Raw genomic sequence first — 19,430 nt, forward strand, 5'->3', positions numbered from 1 at the left:
CAAGACGAGGTCTCCATCTACGTGGCATCCAGATGATTAGTGGCCGTGCGATCGAGTGGTCATTTGCGACTTCTCGTGTGAATGACAGGCGCTGCGTCGCCTTGGCCACGGTGAATTCTTCCCTCGCGTAAGCCTGACGCCACCCGGACTCATCCGCTGGGACCCGGCCCACAGAGAAAAGCAGTGGGAACGCGAGCGGTTTCCGCGTTGACGGATAAAATGCGACCACGACTTGCCCGTCCCCACCCTGTGTTCCCCTCCCACAGATCTCTCGATTCCAATCCCCATACCCCCTTCCCTCTCTCCCCCGCGCCCACCACCCTAGCTAGCTCAGTTCACACTCTTTCCCCTCTTCTTGTTTCTATAACCCCTTTTCCCTTCTCTTATCTATCTCAAGATAGCTAGCCATGGAGCTACACCACCACTACAACCCTTATTACATCAACGTGAACCCCGTACCCGAGGGTGGTGGTGGTGGTGAGAGAGATCGAGAGCGAGACCGGTTTCCCCAATGGACTCACGCCGAGACCAAGGAGTTCTTGGCCGTTCGAGCCGAGTTCGACCGGAGCTTCATGGAGACCAAGCGCAACAAGCCCTTGTGGGAAGCCATCTCTGCTAGGCTCCGGCAGAAGGGCTTCAACCGCACCCCGGAGCAGTGCAAGTCCAAGTGGAAGAACCTCGTTTCTCGTTTCAAGGTCAACTCGATATGTTATTACTTTCTCTCATCGCTTCCTCTCTTCTTTTTGTTTTTTTGGCTCAAAAACATATGGCTTTTTCGGAGCAGGGGATCGAGGCCATGGACGGGGAGGGCAGCAGACAGTTCCCCTTCCTCGAGGAGTTGCGGACGATATTCTCAGCGAGGATGGAGAGGCTGCAGGTTTCGAAAAAAGATAAAGGGAAGGGAGTGCAAGTCCAAGGAGAGGAGTGGGGGGAGGAAGAGGAGGAGGAGGAAGAGGAGGAGGAGGAGGAGGAGGAGGAGGAGGAGGAGAAGGAGAAGGTGGGGAGGAGTAAGAAGAAGAAGAGGGTGGAGAGGACGAGGAGATTTGAAGAAGAGGTGGAGAATGCTCTCAAGGAGTTTGCAAGGCGGCAGCTGGAAATGCAGGCTCGATGGATAGCGGCGGCAGAAGCGAGGGAGGCGGAGAGGAAGGCTAAAGAGGAGGAGTGGAGGAGAGCAATGGACGCTTTGGAGGAGGAAAGGAAGACGATGGAGAGGACGTGGAGGGAGAGGGAGGAGGAGCGGCGGGCGAGGGAGGAGGTCCGGGCGGAGAGGCGAGACGCTCTAGTAACCGTCCTCCTTGCGAAGCTAGAAAAAGAAGGGTTGTAGTTCTATAAGGGTTGTAGCTCGTTGTTAAGAAATATAAGGCGATGGCTTCCCTCTTGATCGTGGTATGAGACGGGGAAGGAAAAGAGAAACAAAAGGTTTGCACTTTGAATTTGGCCTTTGGTTTTGAATCTGTGCTGCTATGCTCCTTTTTGTGTTTCTCTTACCTTTGCTTAGAAAAAGAGTTAGGGTTTATAAAGAAATCGAAAAAGGATACTGCTCGATTATCTTTGAGAGATTTCGCTCGGAAAAGATTATCTTTGAGAGAAGCTTTGCCCGCCATGAGAAAGGAGTATCGGTATCATGATCCCGTAGAAGCATGCAAATGCCTCTTCTTCCACTAGATCATTTTTTTTTTGACACCTGAAAAGGGGAAAAGAAATCATGATCTACTTTTATGATGGGTTAGATCTTTAACAGCACTTCTTTCTTTACTCAAATCAAAGCAGCTAGTATAAGTTCTTAAAAGAATGCCCCTTGTGTTCAGAACTTGGTGAAGGAGAGCAGCATGCACTGGACCGTTATATAATACTGAAATCTCTAATCTCTTACGTTGCTGATACCCACCTCCAAAAATCTCCCAAAAGAAAATCTAGGTTAATTTATATTGGAGAGAGAGAGAGAGAGGAACATGCCATTGTTTATGACATACATGTTCAGATACATTATTTTCTTTCTAAGGAAAAGTCTAGTTTTTACTTTTCTTTTCTTTGACAGAATATTTCTTTCAGATAGCGTTGAAAACGAATGAGAATGTTGTTTCGGAAATTTGTTGAAGGATAGCCGCCTGTTAGCCCCATGTGTGGTATAAACTTTACGATTACAATAATATGGAGAACTTGGAAGGGAGTATGAAGAAGAAGATTAGATTTGGATAGGAGTATGGAGAGGTGCAGAACATGCTCGGTAGTGGTAATAAAATGAGGTTTGTGGACTCTTAGAATTCCTATTGACTCGAGCATATGTGACGAAGTGCCTAAAAATATAAACCCAAATGACACGGTCAAATAGTAATGTTTTTCTTTTCTTTTTCAAAATAGTCAACAGGCTCAGTGATCGAAGAAAGGATTAGGTTTTAGCGTTCAAATATCTAGCTATGAACCTGCAAAAGAACTCTAATTTTAAGATTAATGGTCATATAATTGTATATCTTTGTGAACTGAGATATACACTTTCAAATACAATAGAACTGATTGTTCTTGTTGTTTCTTAAGTAGATTATAGGCTTAATTTTTTTTTTTATTTCTATATTATAGGTCTAAGTTTTGTTTTAGAAAAAAATCATATTCCTGTTTCAGATACAATTGCATGAGATGGTAAAATGGTAAGCCCCGTTCATATAAAATGAGAAGCTTCTACTCTTAGGTGGTGGTGAAATTGTATGGCTCGGTAATCTTGAAAGTAATCAAGAGCAAATTCAAACAGGTAACTATGATGTAGAAATGATTCATAGGATCATCTTTGTGTATCATTTGGTTACACGAGTAATATGTTGCTAAAATCTTAAGCAACAAAAGGTAGCAAAGTGTTGTCCGTCTAAATAAAAAAGACATAAAATTACATTGACCATCATGGATTCCAAAGTTTTTTTTTACCCTAATTTATGCGTCAGGACCTTAGTATCAAACATATGAGACAACATTTGTAATTACAGGAGACGACCTAGTGTTGATCAATGTGAAGTATCCGTTGGAAAAATCTACCTACTAAAATTTATTATTTTTTTATGTGGTTTTATTGTTTTACCTTTAATACCTAATTAATGTCTTTATGCACACACTCTAAATAAATAAATTAAGTTTTAATGTTGTCTAGTTTGAGCCACGGAAAGGTGCTTCCTTTAGAGTAGAATTAATCCTGCCCAGGTCCAAATAGTTGATGACGGTATACCCTAAGATACAACAAACTGCTTAGTGTTCTCCTTAAAGTGCGCTCTAACAAAGGAGAATCAGGGTCAAACTCGAACTAGCTAAAACTAGATTGAAGCAATTTCTCTCAATCCTATTTTATGTAGATACAATCCTCTTCTCAAATGTTTAATGAGTGCACTTAAGTTCACTCACTTAATGCTCTCAATTCTTTTTTCAAATTTGGTGTTATTCAGATGGAAAGAGGACGTTGTTCTGATAGATGGAAAATATGATCCCTTTCCTATTTATAGATATAAAAGGGTGGGTATGTTTAGGTGCTTAAGCATTCTTTCGTTTAATACAATCCTTCACATATTCCATCCATTCATCAAGGGTTGTGTTCCTTTGGGATCACTATCAGATCAGATACATCTTTTCGTAAGAATGCATCTCTTCATTTATGAAAGTCTTCCGAAGAGATAAGAGTTTGTTTGCAAATCATCCATTTGGGATGTCTTCTGGGAAGAGAAAGCATCTTTATGGTTCTTTTTAGGATATCGCATGAGAAAAAATTATAGATATGTCTATAGAATTTTCATAGAATTTCAAGAGAAGAGAGAAAAATAAAGTTAAGTTATTAAATCTTATCTATTTAGAAAACCAAGTTATTTGAGAGTAAGACAAGTTTTTATTTTTAGCTAAGTTTATGTTTAGATAAATATCCAATATGGAATTCTAAAATCTCAAAATTTTGAATTGAACATTTTATTAATAAACCAATGATATCTCCCCATGCTTATGATCAACTAGGAGGCATTGGGAATATTGTTTTAGTTGAACGATCAAGTAGACTTTAGGAGAATAAGAGAGCTAAATCGGTTTTAGAATGTACTTCAGATATACCTATTGTTAATTTGTTTGCCAGTAATGAAAACAAACCATGTGCATAATTTGTTGATAGTGATGAGTAGATCTACAAGGTTGTGCAACTTTGAATACTTTAGATATCCTTGTGGGCTATTCTTTATAATTTATAATTTATGATCTTTGTTGTTGTTGCTGCTGCTCGTAATGCTAACATGAATTTCAGAGTGTTGTTTTTTTAAGACAGGAATTTTCAGCAGTAAGGAACCTTTCAGATGTGTGAGTCACAAATACGTACAATAACGAAACAACTTATGTCCATTCCCCTAGGTATGCGTGTGATTCACACATCTAAGCTGCTCGTCTTAGAATTATGTTTAACAAGGTTTAATCATCTACTTTGCTTTCTTTTCGATGTAAATGGTTTGTCAATTTGATGTACTTGATAAATACCTTAAGATAGTTATAACTCTTATTTTTTTTTAAGAATAAAGCATTATTTCTACTTTTTCAAGAGAACGACAGAGCTCTTTAATAATAGGTGAAATGAATTTAAGGGTGCAGAATGATACAATGAGTACATGACTAACACAGGACACTGGCATGTAGGAGAGATATAATGACTGTGATGAGTCAGGCAGCTATGATTTGTGGATCATGAAAGGGGGCAAAGGAGAGACCAAAGCCTCATGAATAAATACTAGCTACACAGGATCATCATGGATTCGTGGTGTTTCTGTGTGAGGATGAGGGGTTTAAGGGTTGCACAAGTATAAAGTGATTGAGCAATGATAATGTTAGTCTGCTCATCTCCTGGGTGTCAGACACTCTTCTGGAAGATTGGTTTAGTTTAGGATGAAGATATCTATGCATGAATGGATGGTGAAGAAAGATTAGTGAAGCCAACACTTTAAAGGAATAAATAATGCTTCTTTACAGCTATCTTTCTTTTTTGCTTTTTGTTTTTCAAAAAAACAAGAGAGCTTGCAATCTTCCTTTGAAAGAGATATTGTACTCAAAAGACCAATTAACATTATCTTAGTTGGCTGGCAACACTCTTCTAAGGGTTTGCTGTTGGAAGTGATCCATGGTTCATATCCAGGACTTGCTTTTGGAAAAGATTCAGGATTCAAATTCTAGTGATGGCAAACTAGCTAGCACCATATTGTTCCAATATAACTGTATTCAAAAGATCAGAAAACAATATTGCTTGTAGACCTAATGCATGTGACTTCTCTTAATACCATGCTTCCTTTTTCTTCAACTTCTCAAAACTGCAATTTGGGACATGAGTATATATCATAAGTGAATGTAAGTAGTCATCGACTTTTTTATTCATTATTTTTCACTTGGGGCATTATGTACACCTGATTGAGAAGATCTAATTATTTCAAATTTGTTGAGGGTGGTCAGGAAAATGTTCAGTTAGCATTGGAAGCATGTGCAGCGATACCATTGGCCATTTACATAATTGTTCATGTGAATGTATTCAAAATATACAACAGATGTGAATCTTAATATTGTAGGAAAAATTGGTTTTATTGTTTAGGCTTTGCAAAGTGCTCAATAAAAAGAAAATACTTCTAGCTATAAGAAAGTACCAAAGAGTAGAGCTTGAGATATTTTTTTTTCACTGAGTAGCGAAGTGTTTGATGATATAAATTACAGCATTGCTCTGATTTTTTAATCAAGGCATGCTGCCTTGAGGATTGAGGTCAAAAAAATGAAACCCAGAGAACATGATAATATTTTAGTTTGTCCTACTAAAGCTTGAGTTTTAGCTTGACCACCTTTTTAAACAGAACGGCTTGCACAACCTATTAATAGTTTGACTGTTTTGTGCAACATGGATTGGTTAGTTGATCCTAGCTCACGACTCCAAAGTTTTTCTCCTCTAAAACATATATTCTTGTTACTGGGTGGACCACCACCACCACCTAGTAGTTAATTTGGACAAAGAAACAAGATTAAGATAACATGACCAGGAGTTGTCAGGGACTAAGGGGAAAAGGTTCCATGCCCAAAAAAATTTCTGAATTATAAGGTACCTGCCCAATAAACTAGTCTCACAATTGTAAATGTCGAATTTCGTAGTTGCTACCTCTTCATCATACTCACAGTATGAGAGGGTGGGCATAGTATTTTTAAGTGTTTCACAACTTCTCCATTATATGGCTGGTGGTCCATGATCTGAGTGGTGTTTCAGGCGTGTGACCTTTTATACACGTACGTATACGATCAGGAAGCATGTTAAAGAGAAATATAGTCCCAAAACCAAATTTAAGAAAGAGTAGTTCAGCTACTCCTGATCATATACTGCTCCCGAGAATATTATATGTTGGAGTACATTGTCATTGTTGACTCTTGATAGACCCCAATAAATAATTTTGGCAACTTCATTGGATTTGGATTTTGATACAAGGATCTCAAGTTACGTGTTGAATCAAAATTCCATGCACAACTCTTGTTTGACAAGTATGTATTCATGGACTCTAAATGGACCCCTTAAGATATATAGATTTGAGTTGGGTCCATATAAATAAACTTTCCCATATCTAGGTTTGATATTTGGCCAGGGTCATCCTAGGACGGTGGACCAGACCCGGTCTGAACTCGGGCTCGAATTCTATTGCTTCGGTTACAAACATCTTCTCTTCTGGTACTCATGCTAAAGTTATTATACATGTTCGGGTAGTTGCATCTATACCTAGCTACAGCATTTAACACCTAATTCTTCATCAGAGCTTTATTATTTTAATTGCAAGGCAGTTTTTAATTGTGATGATACTTGTGTGTCAGTTAGAGAGATGATGCTATGCTATTCGATCTTAGAAATTGTCTTAGAAACACCTGATCGAGTAAACCTTCGCTTGATGCTTGGATGTGGGACCATAAAAAGGACTGCTATATGTATTTATGTATGTATACATATGTATGCGTGTGTATGTATATATTTTTTTTGATGCAAAATGTATGTATGTATGTCTATGTATGTATATTCAAGTTTGAATCTGAGATGTCTCACTTGAAGAGGTTAAGTATCAATCAGCTGAGCTATCAGCTGTTGATGAACACCAATAAATGTACATAGTTCTGCTTGCAGTATTGCCATCCTCTTATGGATTACAAGTGTGGCGAATTAGAAGGCTAAGTATGATGGGCCTGCTTGACGATCATTTGGAATGGCTTTGGGCCTCCCAAGTAGGTTAATAAGATCCCTTGGTCCACTAGGTTTGCTCTACCCAGTATGTTGGCCTTTTTAGCCACAAGCCCTTTAACTCACCTGAACTTCTCTCCACAAGGTTACGGTGCGTCAAATGATAGACCTCCGAGGATCCAAACCACCCCCACCCCTATCAAAGCCACCTGAAAGCCCATAAGAACTTAATGATCTTGTGCTCGTCAGAACTTCCTTTATACTCGGTCGTTTTACCTTTACATCCAATTAATTCCTGTTGTTACACGCGGGTTAAGTTTTTCGAATGATGATTTAAACAAATCCATCCGTGAAACAAAGTTTCAACCCAAGTCATGATTTGTAATGTTTCAAGTTGGGTCATGTACTCTTGATTTTAAGAAGAGTTGCTTAGTTCGCTCTGAAATTTCATAACCAAAATCTCTTTTTTTTTGAAAGTTAAACCAAAATCATTGGAGCTAGATCAAGCAGGTTGGATCAGGTTGGGAAGAGGTAACCTAACGCTATCGAAGGTTAGATTGTTCGTATTGTATCATGAGGTTAATTTGTGGCCGGATATGGATCCACTTGAAATCTAATGCTGAGTCACGGTATACATGGTCGATCAAGATTATAGATGCATCTTAGCTTGATCTGATCGGACCTAATTGGAAATGTTACGACCCTTGCACACAGCGGAACTGTTTTACATGCAGACTAAGAATTAAAATTAAATAAAATGACAATACCAATCAAAGATTTAGATTTAAATAACGGGATTTAAACATAAAATGGCAGTCAATGCAGGACGGAGATGTTGATTCCTTTTCTTGAAATTTTATTTTCTATTGATAGTTTTTCTACTCCCACTTGGTCAGGATTGTGTTCTTTGCATTTGGAACGATCTTTCCATCTAGAATGTCGGCCCTGGCAGCCAATCCTCTCAACGGTCAACTTTGGTGTCTCGCATCATCATCTTTCTTCTCTGCCTTCTCTTTATCAACTTGCTAAACGTCCACCATCAATCTGGCCTCTGCTTATAATGTCGCAAACAAATACATAAACTATAATATCTTTTGTACCTCTCAATAATCGATATAGTAACAATGCAATATTGTTCTTTTATTTTCTTTTGTCTTTTTTTGTTGTTGCTGTTGAAACCGAGAGTCATTGTAAGTTCTATATGATTTAGATTCTAATAGACCCATGAAGAAGCTCCTATAGTTTCTACTGGTAGAAAAGAGGGGGAAAAAAAAGGGCTCTTTTATACATGCGCAGAAGACACCAACTACAACATGTTCAATTTGTTGACTGAGATTTGATGGGGTTTACTGCATAACCCAATCGCTGACTCCCATGGCTGATTTATTGAGCAGGGAATGAAGTAGCGCAGTAAAGCTTATGCCAATATAGGCTCAACATTATAGCATAATTTTTTAGAGTCTAGAAGTTAAAATTTGCCGTTTTGATACCGAACTTTGTATCGGTGCCACGCTAGCATATTGCCGGTACGGTATAGTACAAAATTTTTTTGGCGTATTGAATGTCGGTATGCTATTTGTATTGGATACTGATACCGAACTGGTGTAGTACGGTATGTTTTACGGTATATCATGTTAGGAGCTATTTGAGCTAAAATTTAGTGTTTTTGGTCAAATTTATAGTCTCTAAAATTTTTCCATGCCACCAGCATCTGGATACCATTCTCTCCTCCTTGTACCTCGTACCTTTAGTCTTAGTTTCTTCATATCACTACTTGTACCTCATGCATTTGTCCTTACAATATGACCATTTAATTATCTTCAACAGCTGCAGTTGTAAGTTGATGCATTGTCCTGCCTGAACCCAACCTACCATTTGTTTCAAATCCATTATATTAGTTAGTGCGTGGCTTCACTATTTGTGCACCAGTTACTGGATAAGATCAGGGCCCTGACATTAATTTGTCTTCAAGTATAACTAGTCTACATGGACCTCACCTTAACTACCAAATGATTACCTCGACATGTGATTAATTTGCTCGTCTGCTTAAAAAAAATTATATGCAAGCTAATCCCATATCAAATGATTCATATTTAAATTATAAGTTTGGTCATTTGCTGGAAAAAAACAAATTAATGTGTAAATGTGACAAGACTCAGATGATTCCCTGCGATGAGAGTTTAACTTGAATACGTGCGCATAGACTAGTACAATGGGAAGCACGGGACACATCGAGTAAAGCCATCCACTTGAAAATCTCTAAATCAACTTGATCTGAGTGAAGAAAATGATTAATTTGTTGATGTAATCTGCTCCTCAAGAATTATTTTCACTGACCATAGCATTTTTGTTCTTTATATAGTGTTATTGGACTGGCTATAGACAACTATGACTAAACAATTTTTTATGTTATTGATAAGCATTTTGATTACAATGAAGTTTGTTCATTGATAGAGGCTCATAGTCAAGTGATTGGTACATTTTTTTCTGTGCTAAGAGATTTAGATAAAAAGTAGATCTAGGTGGGTAATCATGGTGCTTCTCAGAGATAAAGCACCAATGCTTCTTCCGCACAGAGTTAAGTACTCATCGAAATCAATCTGAATAATGAAATCTAGACAGAAAATAATACCATAGCATTTTTATACGTACATATATATCTATATTTTAGTTCATAGCTTACATGAGAACTATGTGACATGGAATTTTTGGACCCATGCAAGTTGGTGGGGTTTCTGGTCCTGCGTGCACCCAGCTCCTTTCCTTCCCGGGCAAGGACTAACACATCATCCTGCAAACAGAGGAAATACTAAATGCGTCAATTAATACCCCAATCTTTAACATAAAGGACAGAAAATCGCCGCCAAGATAGTAGCCTGGTGGTAAGGGGACGATAATTCCGTCCAAATTGTCCGGATTCGAAACGCGCGGGCGTCGATTAAATTAGAAGATCGGATGCTCCATGTCTGACTGACTTATTGGCGATTATACTTTCCTTCCATTTGTATCAAGGTGGTGCTGGAGTGACGTACCCACATGTGAGGCGGTAAACCCAGTGTGGGGGGCAGGAAATCAACTAGTGAGAAGAAACATTCAAATCAAAAAAAAAAAAAAAAAACACCGTAGCGTTTCCTTATCGATGAGAATGACTGGGCTACACTCCGCATCGCGCCAAAGGGCAGACGAGTGAGAACACGATCCCTCCCTTCTTTGACTTCCTGTTCGATCATGACCGTTTGATTTATGGTCCCCGTCCATCATCTGAAGTGCCCCTGTCGGCCTTCTCCATGTCGTTATCGTCACCTCCATGTAGCCTATTATTAATCTATCAAAGTTTCTTTTTTTATTTTCTTTTTTTAAATAAATACGGCAACTATCGTAATAGAGTTTAAAAAATGGAAGCATCAAAGATATTTTTAAGATGTTGGATTACAAACTCTTTTGAAAGAAAAATTTGTAAGAAATATAAATTCAAGAAAAAGTATCATATTGCATGGGCAAAAGCTGTTATTATGAAGGTCAATGGAGGCGGTAAGATCGTGGAGGGTGCCCCAATCCCCGCACCCGTGAGGAGGGACGATATTTTTGGCAACTTACTCCGGATTCGAGATTCCGTCTTGGAACCCGAGCCTGCAGAGTGCGTTACATTTATTAATAATGAATAAAAGAATAGCCAAATTAATAAAATAATAGCTAAATTAATAAAAGGCGGGATCGGGAAACTGCACGGTGATTCGCTGCGATTGGGAACCCAAGTGGAATGCTGACCGCGCATTCACCCACCGTGCTTGCTTCCGGTCAAAGCCGGTCAAAGCACCCGACACGTGTCCAACCTCTCTGATTGGGGGCGGCGGGCGGACAAATTTATCCTCCCCACATTTATTAGCCGGGAAGCACGGATGATGTGTCGATCTCCCATTTGCAGACATAAAGGCCCACGGGGCCCACCTCCCACTCCTTGGCTTTCCCGTAGCATTATCGACGCGCATTGAACCGCCTTCAGCTTCGGACGGACTCTGGGATGCGAGGGTGCGAGCTTCTTCGAGTCATTTGCTGTAATTCTCGCTTGTAAGAGAAATTAGATACTTTATTATCATCTATTAAATTTAATTTCGTCGGACAAAAAAAAATAATCTGCTAACTAGGTCTAATTCGAATTATGAAAAGATTGATTAAATTAAGATGGTTTGGATCATAATGAGATGGGAGATGAGTCATAGTGAGTGGAGCAGCAACACGATGAGGTGAGGTCCGTTACATGGTACCAAGAGTAAGGGCGGCAATGAGATGCCGCGAATCCGGTCCCTGGGATTTGAATTTCATTTTCATTTGAATTTCATTTATCATTTACATTTTATTTTCATTTGAATTTCATTTAGAGGAAGTTTGCGTTTCATTCCGAAGTCGGGGAAGACGGTTGGCGCCCTCTCGCGCCGTGCTGGCGGTCCAAGAAGGCAACGCCCGGAAGCTACCTCCTTCCTATTTTATCCTCTCCACCCCAACTACAAAAGCCCCACCCGACGACCAACTTCCTCTCGACCCCCCGTGCCCCTCCCTGGCCTTCCCTTCCAAACCCAGATCGCGGTTCTCGTAAGTCCGAAAAAGGATATGTGTAGCGGCCCCAGGAAGCCCTTACCGCCTCCGTCTCCCCCCACCGGCCCAGCCGCCATGGGCGCCGGCGGCGACCCCGAGAAGCTGCCGGCCGTGGCTTCCCTCGCCTCTCTCCTCCTCGAGCTCTCAGCCTCCGACGACCTCCCCGCCTTCAAGCGCGCCGTCGAGGACGACGGCCTCCCCCTCGACAGCCCAGCCCCCTGGTACTGCCGCTCCCCCGGCCGGCGGACCATGGGCTTCGAGCAGCGCACCCCGCTTATGATCGCCGCCCTCTACGGCAGCCCCGCCGTGCTCGCCTACATACTCTCCATCCGCCCTGCCGAGGCCTCCCGCTGCTCTCCCTCCGACGGCACCACCCCCCTCCACTGCGCCGCCTCCGGCGGCTCCCCTTCGTCCCTTGGAATCGTCAAGATGCTCGTCGACGCCGCCGCCGACGTCGACGCCCCCGACGCTGCCGGGAACCGCCCCGGCGACGTCATCGCCCGCCAGTTCTCCGCCTCGACCGCCCGTTCCCTCGAAGTCGTCCTCAAAGCCTCTTGCCCTGGGGTTTCATCCCCCGGAGGAGCAAAAGAAGAGGAGACGAAGTCCGGCGAGAAGAAATACCCTCTGGACATCACCCTCCCCGATATCAATAACGGGATCTACGGCACGGACGAGTTCCGGATGTACACCTTCAAGGTCAAACCTTGCTCCAGGGCCTACTCCCACGACTGGACGGAGTGCCCGTTCGTCCACCCGGGGGAGAACGCCCGGCGCCGCGACCCCCGGAAGTACCTCTACAGCTGCGTCCCCTGTCCGGAGTTCCGGAAGGGGTCGTGCCGGAAGGGGGACGCCTGCGAGTACGCCCACGGGGTATTCGAGAGCTGGCTCCACCCGGCCCAATACCGGACCCGCCTATGCAAGGACGAGACCGGCTGCAACCGCCGCGTCTGCTTCTTCGCCCACAAGCCCGAGGAGCTCCGCTCGGTCAACCCTTCTGCCGCCTCCGTCGCCGGGATGATGCTCTCCTCCCCAAAGTCGTCGTCACCGGGGCTGTCGTCGTTGGATATGGCGACAGCTTTGATGATGATGCAGCAGACAGGGTCGGCCATGTCGCCGTCGGCTTCGTCGGGTTTGGGCGCGGCGACAGGCTGGATGAACCAGCCGGGCAGCTTGGCGACTCCGCCCTCCTTGCAGCTGCCGAGCAGCAGGCTGAAGGCACCGCTAAGCGCCAGGGATTTGAGTTTCGACCTGGATTTGCTCGGGCTTGAAGGGTACCGGCAGAATCTGATCGATGAGTTCTCGAGCACCGCCTCGCCTCGGGCCAACTGGACCCCGAACTCCCTGTCCGCCGTCGCCGCCGCCTCTCGGGCATCAGATATTAACGAGCTATTTGGTTCTCTTGATCCATCCGTGCTGTCTCAGTTGCAGGGGCTTCCTCCGAAAAAGACGGCAACCGCCTCATCCTCGGCCGGAGCTCAATTCCAGTCACCCACTGGAGTCCGGTCTCAATTGCTTTCTGGCTACGGAGGCAACTTGCCTTCTTCTCCAACCGTGAGTGCGACTTCATCGTTTGGGCTCGACCACTCGATGGCAAAGGCCATCATGAGCTCGAGGGCCTCAGCGTTTGCAAAGCGGAGCCAGAGCTTCATTGACCGCGGAGCGACGGCAGGTCGCCAGTCGACCCTCTCTTCAATGACTACCGCTGCAGCGGCGGCTGCATCATTTTCCGACTGGGGCTCGCCGGACGGGAAGCTGGACTGGGGAGTTCAAGGGGAGGAGCTGAACAAGCTGAGAAAGTCGGCATCTTTAAACTTCCGAACCAATCAGGCTGGAAGTGGCTTTGGAGGGGCAGCCCCGGCGTCAGCCGCAGTGCCGGGGGGTATGGATGAGCCCGACCTTTCCTGGGTGCAGTCTCTGGTGAAGGACGGACCAGCGGCACCGATGGGCCGGCATGGCCTGGAACAGCAGCAGAAGAGGTACCAACTCAACGCTGCTGGAGGCGACTTCCATGGTTCAGAGCTCCCCTCTTCTTGGGAGGGGAAGATTATGGCCTAAAGGCCATCATCAACCAATACCTATCATTGATCTGACAAGTTAATTTCTTCCTTGGTTTCTTATATTCTTTGAATCAGTTATAGTTTTAGCACTGGCCATTTCCTCGAGAAGAAAACATGCCCGAAGGGTATCTGAGCTTATTAGAGACGACAGTACAAACGTTCTTTCATTCATATATAGCTTGAGAGGAAGAATATACTGATAGAAGATGGCTCACCAGAGTTCCCAATATTATGAAGAAGAGAATAAGAAGACTTGTAGAAGCTTCTTTTTTCCTTTTTTTTTTTTTTTTGTTTTGGTAAAGGCTTCTGCTAATGGACCATCGAATCATGTTAACCCCCTGCGTCCTGTATTTATTTGTTTGGCTGAGCGGCCTTTCTTTGGGCAAGGGTTTGTATGTGTATAGATATATCGAGCAGCTTATACTCTTGCAATGTTGATACTTTGTTTCAGCGTATACATTGTTTGCCATTTGCCCTTTCTTCATGGAACAATGATTTGGGAATCATATTTATTTCAGCGGATTCCGTTTGTCATCTTATATTTGTGGAAGATATCAGAGAATATGTACCTGCTGGCTTTTTTTTTAGCCTGTAGATGGACTGGTTCTATACTTGCTGCAAGGTAATGTGGTTTTGGCTGACTGTAGCTACATTATTTCTCCCATGCGCGAACCGAATGATGCTATCCTCCACTTCTTTTCGTGTCCTCCTACTGCAATTTCCTTTTGTTGCTAGATTGGAAATATATTCCTTGTCTATTGGAGAGCTCCTTTATTTATGTGGAGATTGGAAATTGCTTCTTCCAAAAAAAAGTTGGTCCCTGATCACAAATCATGATCTTTTGTTGTTCCATACTTTGTCTACGGTCTCCTTTCTGCTTTGTCTTATTCTTCATACGCTTTGTTGCCTGAAATTACTCGGACTCCAGTCCCTCAAAGGTAACGTGTTAGGTGAAAATAGGCAATGCCGTTAAATGTTACACAGAGTATAGAAATCATCTGGGACTGAGTCATCTTATTGCTTGTTTCAGATGCAAGCATCATTTTGGGTGAAAGTCCACAGTATCTTAATCCTATGTATGGCTTACTAATACATTCAAATACATCGCTTGCTAAATCGAGTTGGATGCATTCAAACCCCTCGTAACTTGTAAGAATTCTCAAGCCACTTTGTCACGGCTCTTACGACCTCGATTATGATACAGATCATTTCTTAAATCACCACCGACTTGCAAAATTATAGACTATGCATTGTCATCAATCCCATACTTCAAACAATCCCTGTCATGGCAAAGAAATTTAGCACCTTTGCTTTTCTTTTATAATATTGGGATTTCCTTCCTCTTTCAAGACCCTGCTGACTGGTAAGCATGGAAGAAAATCCATCTTCGTCGATAGGATGCGACATCAAAAGATCTCGTTTTTGTTGAGCAAGTTATTTGGCTTCATCTTGTTGAACCATTCTAAAGTCTTCTACATAACTTCTATTTAGCCTGCATCTAGTTCTATGTATTTTCATCAGTTATATTGCCAAATGTCAACTTCCATTTAGCCTGCATCTATTTTTATATGTTTTCCATAAGTTATATTGCGAACTGCCAGCTTCTATCTCGCCTGCATCTAGCTTTATATTTTTTCATCAGGTTGCAATGAATCGAGTCATGTTGCAGATTTTATCGGTTGCTGCAATCTGGCAAAAATTTTAATTTTCATCAACCAATTGATATTTTGACTTAGTACTATTTTCTTGCCATCTTTTCTTTTTCCCTCATTATTAAAATTCCCTTTCTTCGGTCTTAATTGATATCCTAGTTTGCGAATTCTGCAAGGAGATAGACTTTCAGCTGCCAGCGACATCCATGAAACATTCTGGACTATAATGTTGACTGAGAACAGATATAGTCCAATGATGGGAATTAAAGTTACCTGCTATCTAGCAAGATTTCTTATTTTTTATTTTGATTCTTTGACCTGCTCTATCCATTTTGTCTTGCAATTCAGGTTTATAAAGTATCCTTCGTATTCGAAAAAAAAAAAAAAACTCAGTCCATTTTTTGACTAATAAATGATGACTGGAGATGGTGACTTTAACTATGAACTTTTCTGCATTAGTTCACATATTCATTGGAGAAATTTGCAGGGGAACAGGAAGTTTCAAGTTTCATGTACAATTTCACAATGCAATGCAGTTAAGAAATTCACATACCACCTCACAGAGAAGCAGATCAAATATCTCTAGCCCAAGATCAGCTGCAATATCCCCAACACCTTCTGAACTCCACATTTCTTTCGAAATCCATGGAGAATTCTTCAGATCCTCCTCTCCTAGCCTGCGCATGTTTCCCCAAACGTCCGAAAAATCTGGACAGGGTGCTTCTGGCTTCCTTGATCTCTTGCTTTCCTTATCAAGTGACCTCACTCCTCCATCCTTGGAGAATCTAACAAGGCCAATGCTTGGAGATAAGCAGCAGCTGACATCCTCAAAGTTTGATGATAGCTTCCTTCTCGAACTCTGCTCTGCTGTTTGCTTCTCTTCTTCTGCATCATATAGAGATGCGGATCACAATTAGCAAAAAATACAACATTTCAGAAACTAGTGTCAGTATACGACATAGCCATTACCTGAAGATGGGGAATTGTTATTGATGCGGCAGTCATCATCGGCGCATGCGAGATCCAAAACCGAAACGGGGCTGGAATTTTGGGAGCTGCATTCCGATTCCACTTTCTCTCGAGCATTTTCTAGCTTCTTTTTTGCAATGCTGGAGCTGCGCAACATTTTTGGCATTTCTGCGTGCTTTGTGGGCTTGATCAAATCCTCTGCTTTGGTACCTCGACAGCCTTTCCTACGAGCATTCTTCTTTGGAGAATGGACTGCGGAGTCCTCAACTTCATCATGCCTTCTCCGAGGCACATTCTTCTTGCGACGGTGCTGATGCTCGTCTCTCTTCTTTTTCTTCTTCTTTTCTTCAACACACGTGATTTCTCTCTTCCTCTCCTTCATCTCTCGAAAGCGCGTCCCATGTCTCATTCCACTCGATCCCATCGTCTCTCCCTCATCATCGGGCGCGAAGCTCAGAAGCAGGAAGTCCTCATTCTCCTGCCTCAAGTACGTCGGTACTTCTCGGAAAGACAGTGATGTCCTGACCGGGGGACATCGGCTTCTCTCGGAGAGAAACCCAGGCCATGTCTCGAGCGAGTTCGTGGACCGGCTTCTCCCGATCGACTCGGAAGCAGCACACGGGCACACGGGCATAGACTCTAGCCCCATGAGGCGCGCCACAATGCCAGGAGTGCGCGTTGCCTTCTTCTCAGCCTTCCTCCACTCCTGGCCAAGAGCAGCATCAACCTCATCGGCCTCCTCTCCATCTCCGTAACTGCGGAGACTCCCGCAAAGAAAGCGGTGCAGAATTCCCGACAGACAGCCTTCTGCAGCAGCATTCGAGCGAGAGTCGAAAGAGGGGGAAGAGAGCTTCATGAGGAGAGGAAATTGAAGGAGGGGAACAGGAATAATGATGGGAGCGTGGAATTTAACGTCGCTTGATGACTGCCAGAGAGTGAGAATTTGAACCGGCAGAGGAGGGAAGCCAAGGGAGCATTAGAGAGGGTGGCATGCGAGTTGGTGGAAAGGCTAAAAGAAGGTGAATGCGTTGGGGCGGGCTCTGTATTTGAACGGGAGGGGAAGCTGGTGCTGGTTTCAAAAGATGTCGAGGTATGGGTCCCATCGCTCCTCCTTTCGGTCTCCCATTTTATCCACCATTCTTCCGGTCTAGCGTTTCACATTTGGGTTGGGGGATGAAAGAAAGAAAGAAGGAAAGAAGGGTGGAGTTGGTGTCAGAGATTGGAAGAGGTTTACGACCAAAACAGCGGCAAATCCGGTCCTCGCACCAGCCGATGTTTCTGACTTGGTTTTGGCGGATGCAGTCGACATGCATGGGTGGGGCCTCCAATTTGTTTGCGGATTGTGGTGGTACGGTCAGAGCACCGACTCGAGGGTTGAATGATCGACCATGCACCCACGGGAGCCTCGTTTTCTAATTGGCTGATGTCACCGAAACTAATGGGGTATTTGGTTTTGGTGGCAGGAGATTTTTTTTTTTTTTTTTTTGTTTAGGAAGTAAGTGGGACATGTTAATCTTGCATTGGAGATGATATTTTACTTTAATGGATAGGGATGCAGAGCCATGGTCTCTTTTGTTCCACTTGGATAAATGAATGTGGAGAACTTTTTTAGCTGATAGGGACGTCTTGATACATCCTTTGCAAAAAGCTGCCACCCACACGCTAGATGCGAATTAGGATACAACTCTGTTTTGGCGAAAGGTTTCTTGAGTGCGAGCCAGACGGACCCGCTAGGAAAAGAATCATGATGTAATTTGTACAATGTTGAGGTGGTTTTCAATCTAATAAATCTGTGATGATGTTGCTTTGTCCTTAATAGTAAAAAATTGTGAAAAAGGAAAACTTCTATTTATCAACTAAGGTTAAATATTTGCTGATTCCAATAGGATAATGGGATTTTTTTCTTTTTTAATGTAAGGGAGGTGGAAAAATTATGGGGCAGAGAAAAAAAAATCCTCAAAAGTTATATTACAGGCTTACAGTACGGTCGATGAAACAAAACAGAGAAAGAGAGAGAGGGAGAGAGAGTAAAAAAATAGACATCTTAGAAATTAGCAATTTCTAAAAACCCCAGGGGATATTTCTAATCTTCGCCCAAAATCTTATAATTTCCAAAAGAAGATTCTGACTGCATAATGAAGACTAATCGGTGAAGATGCAAAATTTTTCTGATGCTATGGTCGCAACAAATAAATGCTTGTTGAGAAAAATTTTAGAATTTCATTCGTCCAATAGATCCTCACGATAGCCGTGAGTAGCACAAGAAGAACTGGTTGAACCTTTCTTTAAAACTTCCTCTAAATCCGGTCTAAACATGGATACTCCGTACTAGTCCCTCCCAATTGGTCCCAATCGCCGTACATCACTGAAGCAAGTTGTAAATCTTGGAACTCCTTACCAAGTGAATGTCCATCACTCAACTGAAGATGAAGATTTCCTATGAATAGGCTAGTTAATTGGCATCCACAGCCGTTTATTGTTTATCATTTGTAGGAATCTTGATGTAAGCTGTATTTGTTGATCTAAATAAATATGTTTAATTTATATATAACTGGATCTTGCTATAGATAATGAGTGTCTTGCGTATAAGAAACATATGATCGGCTGTAGCGGAGAAGCGATAATCCTGAGGAGCGGAATCAAACTCCTGAACGTTCATATTATAATAGCAATGTGGATAACCAATCTTTTGTTTCCCATAATTTCATAGTTTCATCAAACTCTCCTTTTTTTAAAAAAAAAATTGAAAACAATTGTTGCATGTAATTCTAAGGTAGGTATTATAGATCTCAGACGCAGAAACTCTCACATCTCTTCTAGAGCATTCAGTATATCTCAAATCTTAACTTATACAAAATCAAAAATATCCCAAAGCATATTTATGTATATATATATATATATACACATATATAAATGAGGAGAACATATTCTTATGGCGTAAAAGCACACGGGGCACATAACAGAAGG

The 19,430-nt window shown here is 42.4% G+C and overlaps 3 protein-coding genes across 3 annotated transcripts; 2 read left to right on the forward strand and 1 right to left on the reverse strand.

Annotated features, from left to right (window-relative positions):
- The first annotated feature begins 272 nt into the window (after positions 1–272).
- Positions 273–4,973, forward strand: LOC103711125 (trihelix transcription factor GT-3b). The gene is made up of 2 exons (XM_039124293.1): positions 273–695; positions 785–4,973. Exons 1-2 carry the CDS (start codon positions 408–410, stop codon positions 1,322–1,324), a joined length of 828 nt encoding a protein of 275 aa, XP_038980221.1. The 5' UTR covers positions 273–407; the 3' UTR covers positions 1,325–4,973.
- Positions 4,974–11,610: 6,637 nt separating this feature from the next.
- LOC103709517 (zinc finger CCCH domain-containing protein 33) lies at positions 11,611–14,326 on the forward strand. Its single transcript, XM_008794927.4, has one exon. It carries the CDS (start codon positions 11,801–11,803, stop codon positions 13,838–13,840), a length of 2,040 nt encoding a protein of 679 aa, XP_008793149.3. The 5' UTR covers positions 11,611–11,800; the 3' UTR covers positions 13,841–14,326.
- LOC103709513 lies at positions 14,119–17,940 on the reverse strand. Its single transcript, XM_008794913.4, has 2 exons — positions 16,464–17,940; positions 14,119–16,379 (listed from the first exon to the last, which is right to left on the reverse strand). Exons 1-2 carry the CDS (start codon positions 17,317–17,319, stop codon positions 16,015–16,017), a joined length of 1,221 nt encoding a protein of 406 aa, XP_008793135.2. The 5' UTR covers positions 17,320–17,940; the 3' UTR covers positions 14,119–16,014.
- Positions 17,941–19,430: the final 1,490 nt, after the last annotated feature.

This window comes from Phoenix dactylifera, chromosome 3 (assembly GCF_009389715.1).
Source record: "Phoenix dactylifera cultivar Barhee BC4 chromosome 3, palm_55x_up_171113_PBpolish2nd_filt_p, whole genome shotgun sequence".
Classification (NCBI taxonomy): domain Eukaryota; kingdom Viridiplantae; phylum Streptophyta; class Magnoliopsida; order Arecales; family Arecaceae; genus Phoenix; species Phoenix dactylifera.